Source organism: Trichogramma pretiosum, unplaced genomic scaffold (assembly GCF_000599845.2).
Source record: "Trichogramma pretiosum strain Unisexual culture from Peru unplaced genomic scaffold, Tpre_2.0 scaffold99, whole genome shotgun sequence".
Lineage (NCBI taxonomy): Eukaryota > Metazoa > Arthropoda > Insecta > Hymenoptera > Trichogrammatidae > Trichogramma > Trichogramma pretiosum.
The window spans coordinates 469,122-493,056 of record NW_019640836.1 but is presented as its reverse complement, the minus strand read 5'-3'; the positions used below and the strand labels follow the sequence as shown (position 1 = coordinate 493,056).

The window sequence follows — 23,935 nt, the reverse complement described above, 5'->3', positions numbered from 1 at the left end:
CGCGCGACGTTTCGTTATGCGTCGCTTGTAAATCCAAAAACTTTTCGCACTAAATTTTTAACGACGATTGGTTAATTTATAAAAGGAGTAGGCAAACGTGGGCAGATCGTTTTCGTTCTCATGCGACGAATAAATCGCTTTATTATTATGCAACTTTAGCGCGATAGATAATTTTGGTATTATTTTTGTATATCATAGTGTGCAAAGAGACGCAGGTTTCAAAGTGGTGTGTCATTAGGCTCGATTCTTCCCACGATAAAGCAATCGTTATCGGTCCGATGATCTCGTTTTATCCTAAACAAATATTATATGCAGAGGTAGGCGAGATCAGACACTGGAACGAGCAAGAGGTCAAACGTTTGCTTGCACATATCTTTGAGAACGGGCCGCACGATTATTAAGCTGTGCTCGCGCTTGCGGCGGGCGGGAAATTACAGCTACCGTGGACCATAAGAAACGATCGCATAAGAACACGAGCACGAGGCCGTCAACATCTCTAACGTAGGCACGTAGCTATATAGAGACGTGCTTGAGTCGGAGAAAACGTCTGAGCCGCAGAAAAGCGAAACGACCGGCAATGTGGGCGAGGCTCGGCTAAAAATTGCACTTGCCCCTCATTCTTCGTCTTTCGACATTTGAGCTCTAAGGTGCATGATGTGCCTCGATCGGGAGAGGCAGCCTAGCACAGCAACATACGTGCATAGGAGTACTTGGATGACTCGTGGCTCGGTGCAGCCAACGCGCGCGGGGGGGAGAGATGGATAGATAAAAGCCAGCGATACGGCGTTCACTGTAATTGCCGTAATAAAACGCCCCGGCGCTGCGCTGCTTATAATATTTACGGCTGTAATACTTGTGTGCATCGCGTCGTTGTTGCCAACTTTTTATTATTACTTTTTTCTCTCTCTCTCTCTCTCTCTCTCTATTCTTGCGAGCTGCTCTCGCGGCGGCAGCAACGGCGTCGGCGGCGGAGTCGTTTCGATCGAATAACGATATATACCGATGATGAAGCGATGAAGAGAGGCAATCGAGCCGCGCGAGCCCCTAAACAATGAGTAGCTGCAGCTACATGAATATACACTCGTCATTCTAGACTCGCGGCGTTGCAACATTTTTAATCAAGTATCGGGCGGTTTTTTCGTACGTTATAATGCATGCACTTTGTCTGCATCGACCGATCCTCTGGGGATTTCCTTCGATTCGAATTCGCCTGAATGTATAATCTCCTCTATAATATAGCCCGTGTACGATTTATTCTTATTACCGTACTGTTCTATTGATATAGTCTCGCGTCGAAGCCCGAGTAACCTCGTTCTCATCGGAAAAGGAGGGGAGGCCTCATTGATTATTGCAAATTAATAATGCAATTGCGCTCTAGGTGCGAATTGAAATATCGAAGTAACTATACACGCGCCAAATCGAAATAATATTTCGCTTATTATTAGCTTCGTAATGATGAATTCGTTTATATTATAGTGGCGCTGAAAAAAATCCTCGAAATTACCCGATAATCGATTCGCGTCGAAGCTCGTACATAGACCTGCCGCAGATGCCAGTGAAATATGACGATTGCGAGTTTCATCATTTGGTCGAGCAGCCAAGCTGGTGTATAGACGCGCTGCGAGAAGCGCATCCATTATACAGCAGGCGCGGGTATGTACCCATAATTGCATCGAATTTCGTGACCCGGAAGACGTGTTGCGCCTTTACTCTGCCGAGAGCTGAACTTACACCTCGTAAAAGCTCGTATCAATCGTGGCAGTTTATTACGCTGCTCGTTTTAAAAACTCCATAAATATAATGCAATGTAATGTAGACAAAAAAACCAATTTCGGTAGGAAAGAAGTTCGAGTGGACTTTTGTTGTTTGTAAAAACCGACCACCGACCATTGATTAAAGGTCTTCTTGGTAATTTGCATGCACCTACAAAACTGCGCGAAGCGACGATTCTCCTTTCCGATCGGTGCCACGACGTACGATGAGCCGCATAGCATCGACTGCTTGCTGCATATGGAGGAATATATCGATCATACTCGGCGCAAGGATGCGGCGACGTCGTCGAGCGCGTTATATTACAGGCTTATGCTGGCAGTGCTATAATACATACGAGCTCGTACAGCGATTGTAAGAGATGTAAAGCACGAAGATCGGCTCTCCCTTACGGCGCTTAGCTGCGCAGAGCTCGCGCACGGACGAGATGATCATCCTCCAGCGCTGTGTGCTGTATATATAGGCACGCGTCTGACGCAACAACCTCCACGGACGAGTTGGATCAGCGGGACGCCGATACATGGTACAAACTATCTTTTCGTATTATTACGTGCCTTTTTCTGTGTCGGCCTCGGCACGTGAAAATTCGATGGATCATTTTCGTTTTTTCTTCCGATACGTAACGTCGAGGTTTAATGCACGAGGCGCCGATCATCTTTTTATGTGCATTTCTCAGGCAGGCCGATTGGCGCGCGAGAGCTCGACTCGAAAATTCCCTACACGTGTACACTTTGTGCGCCGAGGCAATCAAGCCGCGTGATTTTTGTCCATCGCTTCAGCCAATTTCAGGATGTTCTTACTCGTTACAACGCGTACGCGTAATATCGGTCGGGCTTATTTTTGGAAAAGCTGATCGATCGTAATACCTACGGAGGTAATAGAATGCGTGAGCGAATAATGGGAAAGTCGAGTGCAATGCTAAAAATGACGAGCTGCCCTCCATTGAAAAGTACGTCATGATCCTCGCGGCGGACTTGTGCAATTATTAATATAGGCGCACGGCGGCTCTTAATCGTATTAGCATAATCGATGAGTAATTATAATTCTGCGTTGCGCGCGGAGCAATGTGTAGATAATAGACGCGGGGAGTCAAAAAATGAACGACCCATTGGGCCCGAAGCGGCCCTCGGCTCCACATGCAAACAGCTACGCAGATCGGCGAGTAACGATGCACTATTATTATACACGGGATCGCGAGGCTTGTCCTGTCTCTGTGCGCGCTGCCTACGCTCGCGAGACACGCTAAATATATATCACTTTCACGCATACTTACATAAAATCGTTGGCATATTCGGCGCTGCCGCCGTCAGCTATATCAGCCGTGCTCGCGCGCGCGAGACGTAATGTAATCACACGGATCGCGAGCTGCGCGCGTTACAATTGCCGCTGCTGCTGCTGCACCTATTCGATCGTCGATCCTTACACAATACGCGCGAATTCATCCTTTAATCGAGCCCGACGCGAGCAGCTCCGGCGAACGTTTATGATATAATAATAAGAATATATATGATCGACATTAGATCGAGTACGGATCGGCACGCACCATCGAGCGACTCTGCGCCTCTGCGCTGTGCACACAAAGGGAGAGAGAAAAATAGATTTTAATCGCTACCTGCAATGAGTGCGCGACTTTTTAATTGCAGAGATTCAGGGTGCGAAATTTTAGCCCGCGCGCAAAGTTGAGTAATCGGGGGAATGCCGAGGCGGCCTCCTTTCCACGCGTGCTACTCACTCGCACTTTTCTCTCTCTCTCATTCTTTTGAATCGGCAATGCAACGATTACGCGCGATTCGGCTCCTACGCAGACACCGTCTATACAGGTGTGGACTTTTTTTGGTGAACCGATTTTTCTTTAGTAGATTTTGTCGAGTCCATTGACATTTGTTTGTTTCCTTGTGCTGTACGTGTATCCTAAAGTATATGCGATGTGACCTTGAAAATGCACTATTATTTCTTCAAATATATTTTATTACGAACATTTTTATCATTTAAATTGTATTTAATTTAAAAAATTTACTTTTGACAAACATAAGAGTATTTTAGACTTTTAAACGAAACAAAAAAAGGTAAGTTTTGCAATTGACATTATCATGGAGATGAAACAATTAAGCAGCATCGAGTTGTACGCACAATACAGCACTTTAGCCAGCAAAACGAATCGCAGCTGCCATTTGATTTTCAGAAAAGATGGCTTGTATGAATTGTCAAAGGCACACATATCTTGTGAGCGCGTCGCATCTCTATCTCGTCTCTGTAGCATATAAAATTGAACACGCGAACGCGGAGCAGCATCTAGCGATCGGCAAACAATGGCAAATTAGGCGTGTTCGTACACGATCGTTTGGCGCGTCAAACCCAAATCAGCTCGTGTATCGCAGCTGTCATCGGCACGCATAAACGATCTCCGCGACTCGCGTATACATCTGATAAAAAGTGCATAGGTACACGTGCAATATCGAGTCGCATCTTCGAGGCACGCGGATGTGTGCAGGATCACGATGCGAGGCAAATACTTGCGTATTATATAGCCTGCGGACGATCGTTGCGCATCGGTATATATGAAATTCATCGGCATTCCGTCATCGTCGTTTTGCAAATCGAAATTTCACGGCTCGAAATCCAAACTCGCGCGCAATACTCTATACTACAGGTCTGCGTGATGCTCTTTCCCCACATGCATTAACCCCCTGCAGCCGACTCATTGTTTTCTTCGCAGCCGAGCAGTCCTGGACAAAAGGCGCGAAATATTTTCATACACATAAATTGCATTCCTATTGATATGCAGCCGCTCAACGCCGTGTACACGAAAAACCCTTTTAGCGAGAAGTGGGGATTCAGCTGGAAGCCAATGATTTTCCAGCTAAAGATGAAGTGTCCTCTTTATGTATGTTGGCAAATTTTACCTGCATCAACTTGTGTAGCGAGCTCATGAGCACGGGGGTGGGAGAGAGCCCAGAGATTTGAAGATTTGAACGGCGCTCCGTGTACAAAGGATATAGTGAGAGGATGATGCGGTGATGTGGCGGTGGTACACTTGAGAGTACCATATAAAAGTGGCCGATTGCTCGGATTGGGCCGACAATTGCCCGGTGCCAATTGCTAGTGCACCTCCTCGTGGACGATCGTAGTAACGTATCAACAGTGAGCGAGATTTTTAAGAATATTCCTCGTCCCGTCGTTTGCCGTCGATATGAAGCTGGTAAGACAAGACTCTTCAATTCTCATTTGTTCAAAACTTATTTTTCTATCATTTTTTCTTTCATTTTTTTATACATCTGTAAATTTGTCGACTCAATTTTTCGGATTTTCGGATGAATTTTATTGAAATTATTTTTCGTTTATATATTTTTTTTACCTTTTTTACTTTATCACTAGTTATTAAAAATTATACAAAAGTTACTTCTAAGCATTGGAAACATTTTGTAAACTTAACATCGTTTTGGAAAACATTGTCTTCCTGGAAAAATAAATGTATTTCATTCAAAAAAGTGGTAAAATTACTGTGAATTCAAAAATTGGACATCTCACAAAGTGACGAACATACATTTTCAAGTGATTCTGTGGTGCTCATCTATTTTTAGTGCGATCATTTATCAGTGAAATAAATCAGTACGGATCATGCATTAGAGTACGAATTGAATTTTTCATGAAATTCGCTTCTTTGAATTTAGCCGCTAGCAGTAGTTCTGCTAGTCGCGTCTCGGACGTGCTTAGCAGCTCGCCTCGACAATACATATCTGCCACCAGGCAGTGCAGGATCTGCCGGCGGTAGTGGCCTGCAGGCACCCAATAAATTCGGGGGAGGCTTCGGAGGTGAGTTGCGCTACGCGCGTAAAATCGCCACGACGATATTTTCGATTATTTTTTGTAACGCGAGCAAAAAATGTCAGGAAACGCCGGTGGCTTTGGCAGCAGGCCCGGAGGAGGCTTCGGCGGAGGAGGATCTTCGGGAGGCTTCGGTGGAGGTGCCGCTGGATTTGGAGCTCGACCCGCTGGCGGTGGTTTCAGCGGAGGTGGCGGAGGCTTCGGCGGATCATCCGGCGGCGGCGGCGGTGGCTACAGCGGCGGTGGCGGAGGAGGTGGCAGTTTCGGTGGCTCTAGCGGACCCAGTGGACCACCCATACCGATCGTCTCGTTCGACGCTCAGAACGGCGGTGACGGAAACTACAGATACAGTTACGAGACCGGCAATGGAATCCAAGTTCAAGAGCAAGGACAATCGAGAGGTTTCAATTTTTCATCATTAACTTATCTCTTATATTTCATCAGCTTTCGAGCCTTTGGGAAACATTCGATAAAAATTCACTCGCAAATATTTTAGGCAACGCCGAGGCCGTGAGCGGATCGTACAGTTACACCGGCCCCGACGGACAGGTATACACGATCAATTACACCGCCGACGAGACGGGCTTCCACGCGCAAGGCGCCCACATACCCACCCCACCTCCGATCCCACCGGAGATTCAGCGCGGAATCGAACTGTCGCTCGCTGCTGAGGCGCGTGGCGAGAACCAGGACGGCGCATACAGAGGCGAGGGCGGCAGCGGAGGTAAGGATCCGATGCAACAGATCGGCTATGGCCCGACAATGAATAATTCATCGTTGATTTTCATCCAAAGGTGGCTACCAAGGCGGTGGTGGTGGTGGCGGTGGCTATCAAAGCTCCCAATCTGGCGGTGGTTACCAGAGCTCACAGGGCGGCTACCGATACTAATTACGACTTCGATACCGATCAAGGCCAGTTGCAGAGGCCCAATGTGTCGAGCGAGGCTCGATCCTTCGAGGCGGTCTTCTGATTTAATTTGGAGATCACGATTACCCCCGCACGTCTTTCGGGGTGTGATGGTGCATTGCCGTAAAAACAAAAAAGTTGCATGCTATATTTTGTACATATTTCAGATATGCTTCTTTATACGCAATATATTTACGAAATGTTCACACCTGCGCGTGAACGTCGACGCACGAAAGTTTTCTCTTTTAATATACCTTATACTCGTTGCGAGCTTTTCTAATCATTTTCTATACCATCGTCTGACTCATATGGTACTGGCATTTGGTATTTTAATGGAAAACTGTACGTGTGCGATAAATATAATACTTAGAACCTTTGTAATTTTCTACTTGACGTGAAAAATAAAATCAAGATTCTAATGAATCGTGTTTTTGAAACGAATTTATTTCCATTATAGTTTTACTTTTTTTATTTTTATGCATCATTACATTTATAATACAACTTATTTATTCTTGCATTTATTTAATGTAATTAAATCATGACCGGTTATCTGATAGTAATAAAAATACTCAACTTTTCTCTGTTAAATAAGTATCTAAACCAGGGGAAACATGTATAGGATAGAATATTTTATCCTATATACTACCATGAATATTTTTATGTCTACAATTTTTAATTTTCAATTAAAATCTCACCAAATATTTTTTCTAATGTTTGAAATGAAAAAAATTAACAAGAAGCCATGTGCAAATTTTCAAATAAAATTTATTTAAATGAATCAAATATACACGCTAAACCCAAAAGAGTAATTTTCGAACCTCAAAAGAGTAATCTGCGCGAATTACTCTTTTAAAAAGAGTAATCTAACGCAGATTACTCCTTTCACTTTCACGCTAGAACTAAAAAGAGTAATCTACGCATGTTACTCTTTTTTGAAAAATGCCGAGTGGGCAATTACTCTTTTTGGTAAAGATTACTTCGCGCATAAGAATATTGCGCGCAGATTACGGTCTTTGAATATTAAAGAATATTTTTTATTGTATATTGATTCACGTAGCCAGTGAATGAAAGGTTTCAAAAAAGTTTGCTTAAATTTAGCTTTAATCAATTCGTTTTTAACATATTAAAGGCTATTATTCAGATGGATTATAATAGTAAATGTCTTTCTTTATCGAATAGAAGTTTTGCAGAATGTTTTACTTTCGACTTTCTTTAATAAAATAAGGGAAGAAAAATACACGATGCACCAGTCAATGAAGCTTTTTTACCTTTTTTTAGTAATCTGCGTTAGATTACTCTTTTTAAAAGAGTGATTCGCGCAGATTACTCTTTTTAGTTCTAGCGTGAAAGTGAAAGGAGTAATCTGCGTTAGATTACTCTTTTTAAAAGAGTAATTGGCGCAGATTATTCTTTTTAGTTCTACGGTGAAAGTGAAAGGAGTAATCTGCGTTAGATTACTCTTTTTAAAAGAGTAATTTGCGCAGATTACTCTTTTGAGGTTCGAAAATTACTCTTTTGGGTTTAGAGTGTACATCTTGATTTAAAATCAAATGTGTGTAACGTGATTGAAGTAAAATACATCAACCGAAATTGAATAAATGTAAATTATATGTATATTTATAAATTTATATCAAAATATACATTATTATTACTATATTATAAAAAAAGTGACAAAATTCATTAAAATTACATTTAATACGTACAACATCGACTGATCTAAAGATTTAATACAATATATTTACAATTATTTTAATACAAAACTTTTTGTATCATTGCACTTAAAATTATATTGCGAAATTTTCGTTACCTTATATATTTGTACAGTCTGCGGGAAAATTTAAATTATAATTTTAATCGCCCACTGAACATTTTCAATACTTCCAAAAATTACTAAATTTCGAGAGTACAAACACCAAATTGTACTAAATTTCTAATACTCACTTGATTCTCTTCTTTCCGTATCTAACAATTTATAAAACTGTAATTTATATATTTACTCGATACTTGTGGAGTAATCGTTATTCAACATCTTTCAAAATTATAATAATAATTCAAAAAAATGATAATAATTTTAAGTCATGTTTTAAATTACAAACACTTATTTTTAAACATCACTCAGATCTATGTGCAACAAAAATTTTACATCATATTGAAATCCAATAAGGATACTTTTAGACTTAATACTCAAAAGGCACATAATTATAAATTTATTAACCAATTCGAAACCTTATAGAAACATTAATTTTCTATTTTATCCATTTTTCAACGCTCAATATCAATTTACTTTTATTTTTAAAGTTTAAACAATGAACGTTTATACCTATTGCTTTAAACTTTTTTCAGACAATGAAACTAATCTATAAGGATTTTATCTTTTAGTTTTAAACTTAGCAATAATTAATTTAATGCAGTTTTCATAGACTAAACAAATTATAATAATACATTTAGAAGCTATCTAACAATATTAAAAAAAAATAATTTTAATAATTTCGACCTTAATCACAGTACCCAAAACATCTTGAGTAGTTTTTTACAACCAGTTAATGAATTTTTTAAACATAACTAACAATTAAACGTAAAGACAATTAAACATTGCAAGTACTCGTTTTATACATTTAATATATATAAAATATTAAAATATATATTGCGGCAGTTTAACCTGTAAGCAAAATTTGAGAAAATTGCAATACTTTTGACAACTTACTTGACAAAAAAATGAAAAATTATTGATAGTGTCAATTGAACAAAAACTGACTTATTAAAGTCTCAGATTTCAAAGATGAAAATTAATTATAATGACACAGTACATTAACATTTGAAAAAATTCGTAGTAAAAATCATCGAAATAATCAAATCGTTAGCCTTATTTCAAATCGTAACACTATGAAGTGAAAATTTCTGAAGATAAGTAATCTGTGCTCAAGATACTTGGTTAAGAAAAAATACTGATGAAGATACTCCAATACTTCAAGCGAATCTGAACGCATTTGTCTCAGATGAATTTTACTACAAATGGTCAATCGTTGATTTCTAGTTTTTTTCGAACGTATAAATTCTATATCGATTTTTATAAGTAGGTGTAAAACACGTTCAAAATTGAAAATTTCAATTACAAAGACAGTTTCTAGTATAACACATAAAATTAGTCTTAGTTATTGATCCTTTGGTTATTAATTTACATTTGTTGGTTTTCCAACAACTCATCACTTGTAGGTCTTACGATTGGAGCGATTAGCTGTTCTAGCAAACAGTAAAAATAGCTGCTCCAAGGATGATGATAATACGGAAAAGTCGTCGATACTAGCATATCTGCTACGAAGTTCACTCATTAAATCGTACATTCTTCTCCACGCTATGTCCGGTGAAGTTACGTGATACATGAGAAAACCCTATTTCAGTTGAGAACAATAAAAATTAAACATTTTTGCTTCGTGAAGACGAAATAGATAAGGTGACATTGTAATAAATTTCTTACTGAGTTTTCGTCAACAAGTTCGCAGTTTAGTGCTTGCTCTATATCTTTCTTGATATTCTCCATTTCAGAAATTGATTTTTCTGGATTTAATTTCAATTGAATATCAAATCCAGCGCCGAAACGTTGTTTTAGTTCTTGGCATTGCCCGACGCACACTAGTTGTCCATTTACCATTATTACCAATCGATTACAAAGTGCTTCACATTCTTCCATACTAAAAATTTTTACATGTATATGTTTTTGTATTGAATAAAAAATGCATACAAATAGAATTATAGATCAGTAATTAAAAGTAAAGTATTGTTTGAGACTATAGATGTTTAAAAAGTTGAAGGAGTTTAAAGGTGATTTAGGTGGTTATTGTAGTTGATTAAATTGATGAAGGTAGAAAAAAACAAAACCATAATTTGTAATAAAAAATAATTATTTAATTCACTCATTTATAACACAACCATTGTTACTATGTTATATACTACTAAAAAACTCATTCACTCAGTTAACAGTCTTCAAACAAATTAATAACTATGTATCTACATATCTACATATCTACAAATTCTACAATTTACAATTTATTATCTACAAATAATCCATGCAAAGTGCTGAACGTTTTTTGGGTAAGTGTTGAGCATACAGAGATCAATTTTATTAAATGAACTAAAAACATGCGGGTGATTGAAAAATTAGCTATACTCTCACCTATGTGACGTCAATATGATAGCTTGACCAGCTGTCTGACAAGATTGAATGACGTTCCATAAAGAACGCCTGGCTGCTGGATCAACACCTGTCGTCGGTTCATCTAGCAATACGAGATTCGGATGGCCAATCAATGCCATTGCAATATTGAGGCGGCGTTTATTGCCACCGCTGTATGTGCCACTTGGTTGTGATGCACAAATATTTAAATCTAAGACAAAAAATACCATGTTAGTTAATAACGCGAAAGTTGAGCCTTATGTAGTTTTCAGGATTTTACTAACTCAGTCTATCGATCCACTTTTTAACTTCATTTTCCACTTGAGATTCAGGAATTCCTCTCAGACGAGCAAATAGTCTTAAATGATCGTAGGCATTGAGACACTTTACAATAGCATCATTTTGTGGACAATATCCCATTTGTGAAAGACACTATACGTTGAGATCAAAATGATACTCTCAAAATAAATATGAAATTATTGCTTTTTATCATACTAGATCAAACTTACATGTTTACGATTATTTGTATAGTCCTTGTTTCCCAGGTACATTAATCCACTGTTAGGCACCGATTCACCTGTCATCATTCTAAAAGTCGTGGATTTACCGGCGCCGTTCACTCCCAGAAGTCCGAAGCACTCGTGTTGCTTAACTCCAAAACTAATTTCTTCGACAGCGAGTAGCTTGCCATAACGTTTGCTTAGCTCGTAAACCAAAAACATGTAATTGTTAGATGTGTCATTATTGGATAAAACATTGCTTTCTTCGCAAGGCGCATTTCCATTCGTCTCGGCCTTAATTACTGCTTTTGCTGACTTTTTCTTTGGCTTGACTTCGACTAAAAAATATGAAAAATTAGGAAAACTGAATACTTTGATAGGATTTTTCTTTGATGTGCACATAGAATTTATCATGTCATCTTGCACTTGATTTTATAGTGTGAAAATTATAATTTTTTCTTGTGACCAGTTGTTGAGCATTATGATATGATAAAATTCTACTGAAGCTACAATAACAAAAAATGCAACTAATACTTGGACAGAGGGCTGTATGTAAATTCCGCGAGCCAATGGATTTCCTTTTTCCGTTGTGAACGAGTTTATGCATTTCATCTACAATTCATTATGATATTGAAAAGTGCTAGTGTGTGCATATGGCATATTTATGAAAAAGTAATCAAGCGATCTTTATTAGCAAGCGTTTTATAATTGCCATGAATTGTTTGAATTTAAAAAACTATTGCAAAAGTAAAAATGTTGGTTGTGAAGTAGAAAATTACATGAATTTTTACACTTACAAAGTGTTTTGGCCTTAGCGATTTCAAAAGCAACCGCGTGCTTTTCTTTCTTCACTTGTTCATCACACGGATCTTCGAGAGCTTCGTATTTGCCATTTCGCATTCTGGACAGCATCAAGGGCACTAATTTGTATTCGAGTGCAGCAAGAATACCGAAATATAGAATGGGCGTGATGCAAAGGTACGTTATGCTTTCTTCCAACGACATATCATCTTTGTAGTTTTTAAAGTAGTCCAAACGATGTTTGCATTTTCCATCGTAACAGTCTAAACCTAGGAAAACAACAGTTATCGATCAGTCGTTTCTTCTTGAACTTTTAATTTTTGGAAGAATTCGTGACTTTTGACTTACCACAACATACGTCTTTGGTTAAACAAGCTACAGCGTGCAGCATATTGGGTAATCGACGACACCGAGCATTTTTAGTGGCCGTGGTGAAAAATGACACTTGACCATGGAAAAAGCTGAGATACGGTACTAGTAAAAATACGCCTTTTTGGATGGCTCTTAATATTTTGACTGTCTTCACGCGGCTAAGCGTGAGAGCGATCACATGCATTATCAGCTCGAGCGACACCAAACCAAACGGTAGAAGACTCAAAAGCGTGATGACGGTACTCGTCGACTTTTTGAAAAAGCTACATATGTAGATCAGCGGCAAAACGTTGATGGCGAAAAGTACTAATATCAGTATTGTTATACCTGAAACACGAATGGGTGAAATTAATTCATATCGTCATTGTGATAATAATTTAGCGAAGTTTCATGAAGCCAACGAAAGGCATCAGAAAAGAGACGATCTTTACATATTGCATCGATTATATTGAAATAGCGCGTTGAAAAATGAATAAGAAATGATTTCCGACGAATTTTCTCGTTGTTTGGAAATTGGCCAACGTAATAACTTGCGTAATATGTACTTGACGTTGAACTCACCGATTTCCGTCGCCTCGTACAATCTCAAATCTATAGCGCTATCCATGCAAATGAAGCCGATGACGATACAGGCGATCGTGACGAGAAACACGGCCATGTCGAAGGCGAACATGGTGCCCCAGTAGCTGAAACAGGACACCCCCGTCATGCGTTGCAGCTGTTTGACATTGCTCAGGGTCTCTCTGAGTGGATGAATGACGAAGAGCGCGATGGCTGGGAAGAGGAAGAAGACGAAGAGCAATGCGGTACCGTAGACGTCGACGTTGTCCTCGCTGGGTAGAGTCGCCTGCAGCGAGTGTGGCAGCCGATGGACCGACAAGCTGATCGAGTGCTCGTCGTCGGTCAGTGCTTTTAGCAGTACGTTCGACACGAGATTCACCGACAGCGGAATGCTGAACATTGCGTAATCCGAGAAGAAGATGTTTGCCTGGGTGACGTTCTCTGTCACGTTGAACTCGGCCGCGCTGATCAGGTGATTTCGATAGGTCGCCATGTCTCGGCTACCCAAGTCCAACATAGCTGAAAAAATCATAATCATTTTTCTGTTCATTCGTTCTTCTGCACGTGAGAAAAATAAACATAAGCAGAGTTGTCTCTTTGTGAATTATGCATTCGAGATAGATCGTACAAATTTACAATGAGTTCGTTGAATATTCTTTCAGCAATCAATTCTCATTTTCAAGCGTGCGCGCGTGTGCATATACACTCGCAGACGCGTAATATAATCAAAAGAAATGACCGCCAATATTCTTAGTCTTGACGCTCGCTCAAGACGTATGATCATGCAGGCATCTATTGAAAATCATTCTACAAAAATTATTTATCTTGCTACACTGAATTCAAATAATAATTTCGAGTTACGTACAAATTTTTAACTTGAGTTGAGTAATTAATTCATAAAAATAAAATTACTTTTGAAAGTAAATTAAATATTATGAGCTCGCGAAGCAAATAAATATTATAAGCCGCGAGAATTTATTTATCGAATGTTCATTTTTTTATCAACTTACTATTTAATGGAACCGATCAATCTCAATTCAAAACTCATGTCAATACGTTTAAAAATTAAATAATTTTATTTAATGATGAAATTATTTACCAGTGGTAAGGCTGCTAAAATCAGAGGCATCGTGAGATTCTGCACCAAACATTTCCGTTGTATATTTGAATTTTTCAGCAATTAATGGATTTTCACTTCTTACGTAAGTCAAGGGCTGCGGGTACATATCAAGATGTAAAGGCATCGGAGTTGGTGCATCATTGGACATATTGTAATCCATAGCCATGAATATAACGCACAGTATCGGCAGTAAAATCTACAGTAAAAAAACAATGAAAATCACTTCGAACAACTTCTTCGACTTTTTTTTTTATTTAAAGTACTCACTATTAGGGCAACTGTGATTATATTTTTACGCGTGTAGGTAATTTTCTTCCGAAGTAATGCTAGTATTGACTGTATAAAAAGTGATTGACCTTTAAGTTTCGTAGTTTTATCCAAAAACGGTTGGCAGGAATCAGTAACATCTTCATTATCTTTTGTGACTCTGTTAACATTTAATGAGTACTTTAATTTTTACTTCAAACAACGAAGAACTAAAAAAAAATTACTTACTTAAGAAATACTTGTTCTAACGTAATGAGAGAAACACTCATTCCAGTAACACCTAATTCTTTCTTTTTCTTTTCCATTTTATCTAAAGAATCGGGTAGTTCTGGAGTATAAGGAATACTCAAAACTAATTTTCCTCCATCCAGATTGAGTATTTGTCCTCTTGCATCTAATTGGTCTAAACATTTTTGTGCGTCGCACCATGGTTCGGTAGATAATGTGACTTCAATGTTTCCGTGACCTAATAATTTTTTCAAAAACATCGATGTCCCATAACTTCTTAATCTCCCCTGGTGAACTATTGCTATTCTATCACCCAGAATATCAGCTTCTTCCATATCGTGGGTGCTTATTAATATTGTCTTTTGTCCTCTCATTTTCTAAAAATATTCAGTCATAATTAGTGACATTGAATATTTAACTTTTATACTTAAATTATCAAAAAATTACCAATATTATGTCCCAAGTATCGCGTCTACTTTCTGGATCCATACCAGAAGTAGGCTCATCCAAAATTAAAGTCTGAAAATATTATTACAAGTTAAAAATAACATATCATTTAGTATTCAAGTATTCACGTAACTTACACTTGAATCACCAATTACTGCCATTCCAAGACATACTCGTCTTTTTTGACCACCTGAAAGTTCTTTTGGCATAGCGTTTCTTTTATCAAATAATTTCAGTTTGTCTAACAAAACTTGTATATCGTTTTTGATGGCTGCTTTTGATTTATTTTTACCTTTCAACTACAACATAGATATAAATATTTAAAAATTTTTTTAATTAATTAGTTGTGAATATTTTGAATAAATGAGTAAGTAAATTAAATGGTTTAGTAAATTTACCATTGCAAAAAATTCAATTTGTTCGTAAACCGAAAGATTTGGGAATAGCATATCTTCTTGAGGGCATAAGCCTAAATCATTCATGATTACATTTGATTCTTCTCTTACATTTTTACCATTTATTAAAACCGTTCCATGTGTAGGGCTAATCATGCCTGCAATGAGAAAAATTAAAAAGGTTACTGATACTGTTGCTTCAAATAAAGGGAACAATATTTTTCAATATTAAAAAAATTTACCTGTTAAAATAGACATTAATGTAGTTTTTCCAGCACCATTATGTCCAAGTAAGGCAGTAATCTGACCTTTATAGAAATCAACTGATACACCACGGAGAGCTTGTACTTTCTGTGAAAAGAAATAAAATAAAATCAAAATTTCGAATTAAAAAAGGCCTAATATTTAAAATGAAATAAATGTTTTACCATTTTACTCATTAAATGAGTTCTGTATTCTTTTTTAAGATTTCGAATTTGAATTCCGGGAGTATAGGCATTCCTTGGAACTGATTCAAAAGGTTTATCTGCGTCATTAAATTCATAATCTTGCATTTCTTCATCGGCAATTACTTTATTCTTGGTTTTACCAAACTGATCAAAACAAAGAACATTAAAAATAGGTAAGTCAAAAAATTATTAATATAAAAAGTATAAATATTTACCTTCAAAAAGAATAGTGGATGTTTTTTGACTCCATATTTTCCTGGATGAACTCCATAAATATAAACTGTCATCAAAAAGTGAAAAACAGTGCCAATGATAGAAAATATCATTATCATTCCCACACTTCCAGCTGTTTTGTATACTGGATCTCCAACCGTAAACAAATTTTTCCACTGAATTCCCGTCACTGTAACATATCGTTTTCTCATTTCAAAATTAGTTTTCGATAGTAAAACGATGTGCATCTACTATTATTATTATATCAGATTTACTTACACATATTTTCATAATTATTGACTTCTTGGAATGCTCTAAATAGTAGAATGTTTGGAAAAAAGATTCCAAGATAAGGTACTGCTGCAAAATAATCTCCTTTAATACTGTACTTTTGCAACATACTAGAGCCACCGTATAGTGCCAAAATTCCAGATACCATAAATAAAGCTGGAACATTAATTAAAGATAAATATAAACTTTTAATATCATTAGTTAAACATTTTTTTACCAAAAATGTCAAGTATTACATACATTTGGAAAAATAGGCGGAGATATGCATTCCAAATGTTAATAAGTGACCAACATGTAGTATCAATGTCAACCAAAAAATGAAACTATTTCCATAATACAAATAAGGATGGACATTTTCAGTAAAGGCTATATTGAATAATAGAATTAAAGCAGTCACATATGATACACTAAAGATTAATCCGCTAATCAGCCAACTCAATAAATTTAAATAAGTTGGTACTCCGTTCATTGCCATTAAAACCTTAAAAATAAATAGAATATGTAAATAATGTAGCTTAAATTGATTCTATGGTTTTGAAAAAATAAAATTTAAATTTACATTTATTCCAATGAATTTTTCTTCTGCTGCAAAAGTTGATTCTATGCATAAAGGTATTAAAAATGCAATTACAGCAAAGCCACAAAACATTATCCTGGTTATTAGATCGGCTTCATCTATTTTTATATATGGTGGGTATGGCATTTGTTCCAGTGATATCTAAGAGCAATACAATTTTTATTATATTAATATTTATTTGATAGAAATGACGTTAAAATTAATCTTAAATGAATAATCATACTTGTGTTTTAAAAGGGGGATTTGGAGCTTTCATTTTAATGAAGGCTTCATCTAAACACAATTGAATCTGTGTGAAAGGTATGATGTCATTGAATATTTGTTTTACAGAATTTGAAAAATTTTCATCTTCTATTTTGTACAATATATTAGGAATACTATAAAATGTTCTAATTGCATAATCTAATCGCTTGGTTGTAACATTAACGTGATCCTTATTAAATACTATAGCTACAACATCATTCGAAGGACTTTGTGTTTGATATAGAGCATACTTTTGAAGCATTTCTTCTTCAGAGTTAAAGCCAGTAATTTCTAAAAAAAAAGTATTTAGTTATTTTCATGTTACATTACTATTAAAATATTGTTCTTGATAATCCTTACTTCCAGCTGTGAACTTTAAGCATTTTCTAGTTTTTTCTATTAAAGTTCTGGTAAATCTGTTTTCGGGCACAAAGTAAATCATAGTCTGATAATTGGCTGACTGTATAAGTTCTTCTTTGCTCTCAGTTTCATAGTAAGTGTTATTGACAAATTCTTGAGGCTGTTGAGCTGAAAAATCTCTACAAGCCTGTATTAGCATGAATAGCAAAACAGGAATCAAGATTTCTACAAAGAGACCCATTTTCCAGTGCCTCTTGCGCACCAAATAATTTTTGTAAAGCAAGAGCCTGAACATTCTGAATTTTTCCTTCATTTTGTTGATTTAATTGAACAAATTTGATCCCAAACAATTGTGGTTTTTGTATTTTGTAGTATTCTATGTATTTGCCATTGAGAAATTAGTTGGGTCAAACTGCTCTAATCTGATCAGAAATGTCCTTGCTTCGCTAGACGCTCAACTGTCTTGACTTGTGACTGGTTGATAATCATTGCCAATGCAAGCAGAATGAAGAATGCAACAAAAAGAAGCCTGAGAGTGGTAATTGATCAAAGACCAAGTAGATACCAAAGTATTTTGCAACCTCTGCAAGTTTTACGCATGTACTGTGACAATATATGTATATAGAAGATCATACTATGTTGCCATGACAATAAGTATAGTGACAGAATATATTTTCATGAATATTCAACAACATTTTGCACTCATAATTGAAGCGAATCAGCCGAATGTTAATCAGCTGATAGATCGAACTAGGAGAGACATATATCGAGGCAAGCTGTCAACAAAGAGTTGTACACAACACTCGGACGTGTGCAGTCAATCTGTCGGAGTTTTGAATCACATATTATACAAGAATTGTATATAACCTCTCGCTTGGGAGACGTCAAATTAAAAGAGCCTTGAGCTCTTGAAGCATCGAGAAAACGTGTAATTCTGAAAAATTAATGTAAAAAACGTGACTGCCAAAGGCTCTATAGACGGTATATGTACTTGAACTATAGAGCAGTGCGAGGTGAGAGCAGAAAAAGTGTAAATATCGGAGTCGCCCGCGCGCGCATATGTACACAACTCACAGCACACATAAGTCACAACACAGCGTTGTAGGAGTTTTGACGTATCTTGCACGCGCGCACGAGCAGCTCTACAGCACCTCGGCGATGCTCGCGTTATGGCGCTTACGGGCAGACTAGTGAACTTTCGCGGCTCGGCGCATTATACGAGTCCAGTGCAGAGAAAAAAAAGAGAGAGAGAGAGAGAGAGTCTCGCCGCAGCCGCACTGACTGAGCCTCTATACATGTATACAGAAATTGTATGCGCAAGGGGGTTGGGTATAAACAAAACGTCGATCGGATGTTCGGGCGACGTCACGCCACCTCGGCCAATGGGAGCGCCCGATTCCCTTAGTACCGTTACGGAATTTCCCCACACACGCCGCGCCGCCGCCGCCGCCGCTGCCAGTGTTCGCTTAAAAACTCACTATATAGTGCGTCGGCTCGGTGCAGTCGAGGCTCGGAGTCGGCTCGGCCGTGGTCGCGCACATGTACACATATATATATCCTTCTATACACGCGTGAATATTTAGCTCGTATATCTGCCTTTTCAGCTTGTGCGCAAACTGCAAATATAATAGCTAGAGGCATAGAGAGAGAGAGAGAGAGAGCGGAGAAGTGGTGGTAAGAGTCGCTGCTACATAATACGCGCGAATCGGCAAACGAGTGTATGGTCTGATTTTTTTACAACCGCCACGAGGCGACAAAGGCTCGCGCGCAGGCTTCTGCAAATATATGTGCAGCGTTCGTATATATGCCTATATTTATACTGCCTTGCCACTTCGATGTGATTCAATTCTGCATAAATCTATTGACATAGTTCTCTACGATCGGCAAACCGATTGATTGTTGTTTTCATACGCGGAGCAAAATATTTTCCTGCATGAAACTTTGTTTATCGAGATGACAATATTCCCGAGAGGACGATTCAATGAATCCTTCAACTATTCACGTTTGGTTTTTCTCAAATAAAGCGTCAAATTATGAAATGAAAAAGGAAAAAGGAAGCGTCTTGGAGAAATAAGTATATAATTTATTCAGTCAATGCAAACAGAGACGAGGCATATAATTCAGGATTGTATTCACAGGTTTTTGCTGCGCGTTGGCAGCTGGTATATGGCGAGTCTTTGGTTTATACTTATTGCACGTGACATATTCGCGCGAATTCCCAAAACTGCAGCAGGCTCGCACTAACTTGGCTCGCCTTTCATTTAGCGCGTTAATGCGATGCGGCCGAGAAAAGGTAGATCTGCAGCGGAGCGTTCCACAGTGGAGTTTGACTCAGACTCCGAAATCCTCGGGTCTTGGAATCCTTTTATTTTCCCTGCAGCTGTGCACGAACAACGATTTGGTCTTGGAAGCGTCGACAAATCGAGTCGGGAATAGCTAATACCGGATTGCGACCCCTCTCATGTGCGCGCGTGAAACTCGCGGGTAATATTAAATCGGCATTATATCATAGCATCGTAAGCGCGGTATTGAATAAATACGAACGATAATTGTAAGCATTAGAGGCGCACAATGTACATCGAAGACACTACTATAGGTTTTGTCGCAGTCGATCGTAGACTCGTATAATTAAACGACGCTGCGTCGCCTATTAAGTGTACCGAGCGTGTCTATTTATAAAAATAAAAATAAGGAGCCGTACGGACGGTGCAGTCCATTTAAAGACAAGACTCGTGATTCGCAACGATCGACTCATTCGTCCCGATCAGCGAATTGTCGCGCGCGCACTTTCGGCCTTTTTCCTCGAACGACGCGACACGCGCTCTTTATCGCCGACTGGACGCACAAAAAAAGCCATCGCCCGAATGCGAGCTGCTCCGAAAGCGAAGATAGGCCTCCAGGATGCACAAAGAGAGCATTTTAGGCAAAAATCTCTACATATAGGCACCTATATAATGCGGTATACATGTAATACGCTTAATGAATCATTGGCAGTGGGTTGAGCCGCGTATAATGTATAGTCTCGTGGCATCGAGCCTCGCTCGTATTCGCAACACGAGTTTGTGCGTGTCTGTGTGTCTGTGTGTGTACAAAAGTCACGCCACATGCGGGTTATTACACCGCGTCGACGGCCGTCTTGTACTTCTGCGACGACTTGTGCCGCCGCTCACATGCGCTTCTCTTCGTATGTATACATTCTGACGCGCTGCTGCCTGCTGACGATTACGAATACACAAATTTGTTTTTAACTGCCTGTGGCCTGACGGTAGTTAGGCGATCGCGCGATCAAACAATTGTAATATTTGATTACACCGCTCGAGCAAGCAAAAAAAAAAAACGAACAACTTTGTCAGCGGCAGCAGCAATTCCGGCTTACGCTGTCGCGACAAAAAAAAGGAGCATTTTTCTTCGTCCGCAGCGATTTTCGCGCGTGCAACATACCTACACCAGCGCGCGATCGCTGCACGAATAGGCGCGTATTTTCGAGCTGCTAATTCACCTTATACTTAAACTCTCGGCTTATAAGCTATAATATGTACAGTACACGAAAAGACACACTCGAGCGAGCGGAGCTATACAATTTTAATTCTAAGAAGCGGTCGGATTGCTCGGCTGAGCGGGAACGATGCAAAAAGGCTCCTTGCCCGTCGTAGAAACGAGATAGGTCCGTTCCGGGAATTCGTACTTGTCGGCATTGATGCCCATTTCGGGGCAGGACGAGGCGTAGCACGAATCCTCCTTTGCTTCTGTCCGCTGCTCCGCCGAGCTCCCTAATTGCCAGGGACGCGCCGTGAATCTGCACCGGGCTGCCTCTTGTTTTCCCTCGCTGTAAGCTACCTGTTTCACCGACTCGATGAAGACGATCACCGAGTGGAAGTGATCGCAGATTCCGCCGTTCAAGGCTGCGCGATCGAGAATAGATCGGTAATTTTTTTTTTTTCTTAATGACCGATTAAAATTGACAAAATCGATGTAGAAAGAAAAGTCGCGAGCTTACCGAAGGGAAAGAGTTTGTGGTAGCTCAAGTCCGTCATGGTGCGCTGCTTCCTGAATACCTTGAAAATGGTCAGCTTGTTGCAATCGGGCTGGGGGCCACCTCCGTTGACGTAAAAGTCCGCGTGACCTGCAACAAATCGGTTGTTTACACAGAGCGCTATCTATAGCAAGCCGAGCTATAGCCGCGCTGATTGGTCGCTAACCCACCTAGAGGCTCGAGCAGGCCGAAGGCGCTGTTCTTGCTCCTCGCCACGGCCGTGTGAATGACGTCGACGAATCGAGCGCTGTCGTTGGACAGCCTCAGCGGGGCCTTGCCGATCGTCTCGAAGCAGGGCTCGGCCGGGTCCAGGCCGGTCACCCGGTCGATCTCGAAGCCGTCCTCGTACTTGAGCAGTTTGGCCGCGTGGCCGACGGTGTGAGCGCCGAGGCTGTGCCCGATGAAGTGCACGTGGCCCCAATTCTCCTGCAGGATCCGGGTCTTTTGCACGAAATGCTGGTCCAGACTCTTGAACAACCTGTTGGATTTTGTCGTTATTTACGTCGAGCTGACACGCGCTGTTAGGAGGCTCGCTATGACGAAAGCGCGAGCCGAGTGACGAAAGTCGAAAGTTTGCTCGGCGTCTCGCCTGCAATATAATTACGCGCTGGCGAAACTCCAATTTCATCGTACCATTAACGCTCGTGATGGATTAATTAAAAATTGACTCGGTGCGAGGTCGAGCTAAAGATTTTCCTCATTTTCTTTCCGTTTTTGTCGTCCTCTTTTTTTCTATTCTTAATTCGTTGACAGTTGATGTCGGTCAATTGGCGCAAATCGATAAGAGGACCGGCTACACGTGTCTAGAATAGTTTTTCGAGCACGCGTACATAATTTTTTTGTTTTCTATATAATGCAGACGATTCGAAGGCGCTTTACGATGGGTCGACGAGCGGCTTCTCGAGAACGATTACCGCTGTGCACGTCTTGGTGTATTTAACAAACGGCGCAGTAAGCATTGTAAGCATCGCACGCCGCGAGGTGTACATAAATCAACTATCGTTTCAATAGCCATCGTACTATGTTCGGATGCGTATGATATATATAATGTCGTCGTGCGTCGTTGCGTACACGTATGACTCGAGTCGTTACCACTATCATTTGAATACTGCACACTTATGCGCGCGTGTACGCTCGAGTGCGCCAGTCATGACGAGGAACTTCTCGGCTCGAGAAAGAGCGCATCTGTCGAACTTAAACTATAATCGCGTCGTGCGCGGACTGAATTTTAAATGAGCATTATTATAGAGAGGCTTTTTTGTTGGAGCACGAGCGCGCGCGCGCGACTTTGCACTTTCATAAGCACCGACACCGCGCGCTGAATTACAAACACCGAAAAAAAAAACTGTCGATGTAACTTCTTTCTATTCGTCTTTGTGCGTTACGAGTGTATTTATATATATTATTATGTACTTACAATCGAATTTGCTTAGCCACAAACTCAGTGTCGGCAGCCGCTCGCTCGTAGCAAAATAAGTTTGTGCACACTTCCTCCCAGCGGACAATTATCACGTTCATGTTTTGCTGCAAACCCAAATGAATTAGCATAATATTTAAACTGCTCGATTCACAAACAACCACACGCGCACCCATTTATCAGCGTATAAGCTCGATACAACTTGGACCGCAAAGAGTCGTATCGTGTCCTTGAAATCGGTAGTGACTAACCGATTTTGTTTCGATTTCTTTCGCTTACCCAGGCGAGAAGGTGCCGCTTCAAAGCTCGCATCGGATCACCGTAGATTTTGCCCAAAAATCCGTGTACCAGAACTGCTGTCCGGCGATGTGGCTTGAAGTCGTAGTGCTGCGAGTCGAACTCGTTGTCCAGCGTGTACAGCTGATCGGACTTTTTTCGGCTCGAGAAGAAAAACTTCACCTTGAACGTGTCGTAGGTCAGCTCGGGTTTCCAACAGTTCAGTTTCCTTCCCAGATATTGATCGATCTCTTGATTAGCACTGGCCAGATGAAAGGATCCGCAGAAGAGAAACAGAGCGGTCACCGAGAGCCACGAACGACGCGACTCGCCCATCATTTTCGAACGGATATCTTTGCGAATTCGATGGATGTTGGCTCGGAGCCGTGCTCAGGCCGTTTTGAGCTCTAATTTGCGCTACATGGATTTTTATACATATCATATGGACGGTCTGTAAACGAGCTCGCAGCGTTGATAAAAATATTTATTCAGTTTGACACGAAATAGTGCTGTAATGTAGGTAAAGGTGAACTTTATCGGTGTGCCCAAAAAGAAGCAACAAAGAAAGAACACAAAAAAACCATCATCTATTTTTCTAGGTAAGTAAAAAAAGCCATCGGCTTGCAAACATTGTATCATATTAGCGTGCTGAAATAAAAATGACTCGTCGAACGATAAATCGAGGGACTGCCATTGGCGCTTATCTATTTGC

At 39.6% G+C, this 23,935-nt stretch overlaps 3 protein-coding genes across 4 annotated transcripts; 1 reads left to right on the top strand and 2 right to left on the bottom strand.

The window, feature by feature from the left end:
• The first annotated feature begins 4,960 nt into the window (after positions 1-4,960).
• LOC106655029 (pupal cuticle protein 36a-like) lies at positions 4,961-6,484 on the top strand. The gene is made up of 5 exons (XM_014375215.1): positions 4,961-4,969; positions 5,442-5,583; positions 5,661-5,996; positions 6,092-6,349; positions 6,390-6,484. Exons 1-5 carry the CDS (start codon positions 4,961-4,963, stop codon positions 6,482-6,484), a joined length of 840 nt encoding a protein of 279 aa, XP_014230701.1.
• Positions 6,485-7,963: 1,479 nt separating this feature from the next.
• LOC106655256 (ATP-binding cassette sub-family A member 3-like) lies at positions 7,964-18,700 on the bottom strand. Of its 2 annotated transcripts, XM_014375567.2 has the most exons (23): positions 17,498-18,700; positions 17,118-17,428; positions 16,877-17,035; positions 16,558-16,798; positions 16,306-16,473; positions 16,029-16,216; positions 15,793-15,957; positions 15,607-15,715; positions 15,368-15,522; positions 15,107-15,268; positions 14,970-15,041; positions 14,523-14,899; positions 14,295-14,454; positions 14,007-14,223; positions 12,908-13,426; positions 12,323-12,673; positions 11,971-12,243; positions 11,708-11,785; positions 11,183-11,511; positions 10,958-11,105; positions 10,674-10,884; positions 9,978-10,191; positions 7,964-9,891 (listed from the first exon to the last, which is right to left on the bottom strand). In XM_014375567.2, the coding sequence occupies exons 1-23, from the start codon at positions 17,808-17,810 to the stop codon at positions 9,706-9,708; spliced, it is 5,106 nt and encodes a 1,701-aa protein (XP_014231053.1). In that variant the 5' UTR covers positions 17,811-18,700; the 3' UTR covers positions 7,964-9,705. The 2 variants fall into 2 exon arrangements, with proteins under 2 accessions (XP_014231053.1, XP_014231054.1); XM_014375568.2 differs by lacking the exon at positions 11,708-11,785 and having other exon boundaries at positions 9,706-9,891; positions 17,498-18,699.
• A 917-nt stretch (positions 18,701-19,617) lies between these two features.
• Positions 19,618-23,830, bottom strand: LOC106655030 (pancreatic lipase-related protein 2-like). Its single transcript, XM_014375216.2, has 5 exons — positions 23,227-23,830; positions 22,948-23,054; positions 21,701-22,008; positions 21,495-21,620; positions 19,618-21,399 (listed from the first exon to the last, which is right to left on the bottom strand). Exons 1-5 carry the CDS (start codon positions 23,560-23,562, stop codon positions 21,086-21,088), a joined length of 1,191 nt encoding a protein of 396 aa, XP_014230702.2. The 5' UTR covers positions 23,563-23,830; the 3' UTR covers positions 19,618-21,085.
• Positions 23,831-23,935: the final 105 nt, after the last annotated feature.

What these genes read in the sequence shown, in the direction of transcription:
- LOC106655256 (XM_014375567.2), bottom strand. Translation starts at nt 17,810, where the DNA reads ATGAAGGAAAAATTCAGAATGTTCAGGCTCTTGCTTTACAAAAATTAT. An exon ending in TAATCACAGTTGCCCTAATA is followed by an intron (nt 14,224 to 14,294) that starts GTGAGTACTTTA and finishes TTTTTACTGTAG; the next exon opens with ATTTTACTGCCGATACTGTG. An exon ending in AAAGTGGATCGATAGACTGA is followed by an intron (nt 10,885 to 10,957) that starts GTTAGTAAAATC and finishes TTTTTGTCTTAG; the next exon opens with ATTTAAATATTTGTGCATCA.
- LOC106655029 (XM_014375215.1), top strand. An exon ending in AGAGCAAGGACAATCGAGAG is followed by an intron (nt 5,997 to 6,091) that starts GTTTCAATTTTT and finishes CAAATATTTTAG; the next exon opens with GCAACGCCGAGGCCGTGAGC. An exon ending in GATGCAACAGATCGGCTATG is followed by an intron (nt 6,350 to 6,389) that starts GCCCGACAATGA and finishes TTTCATCCAAAG; the next exon opens with GTGGCTACCAAGGCGGTGGT.
- LOC106655030 (XM_014375216.2), bottom strand. Translation starts at nt 23,562, where the DNA reads ATGATGGGCGAGTCGCGTCGTTCGTGGCTCTCGGTGACCGCTCTGTTT. An exon ending in AGCGGCACCTTCTCGCCTGG is followed by an intron (nt 23,055 to 23,226) that starts GTAAGCGAAAGA and finishes TTGGGTTTGCAG; the next exon opens with CAAAACATGAACGTGATAAT. An exon ending in GTGGCTAAGCAAATTCGATT is followed by an intron (nt 22,009 to 22,947) that starts GTAAGTACATAA and finishes AAAATCCAACAG; the next exon opens with GTTGTTCAAGAGTCTGGACC.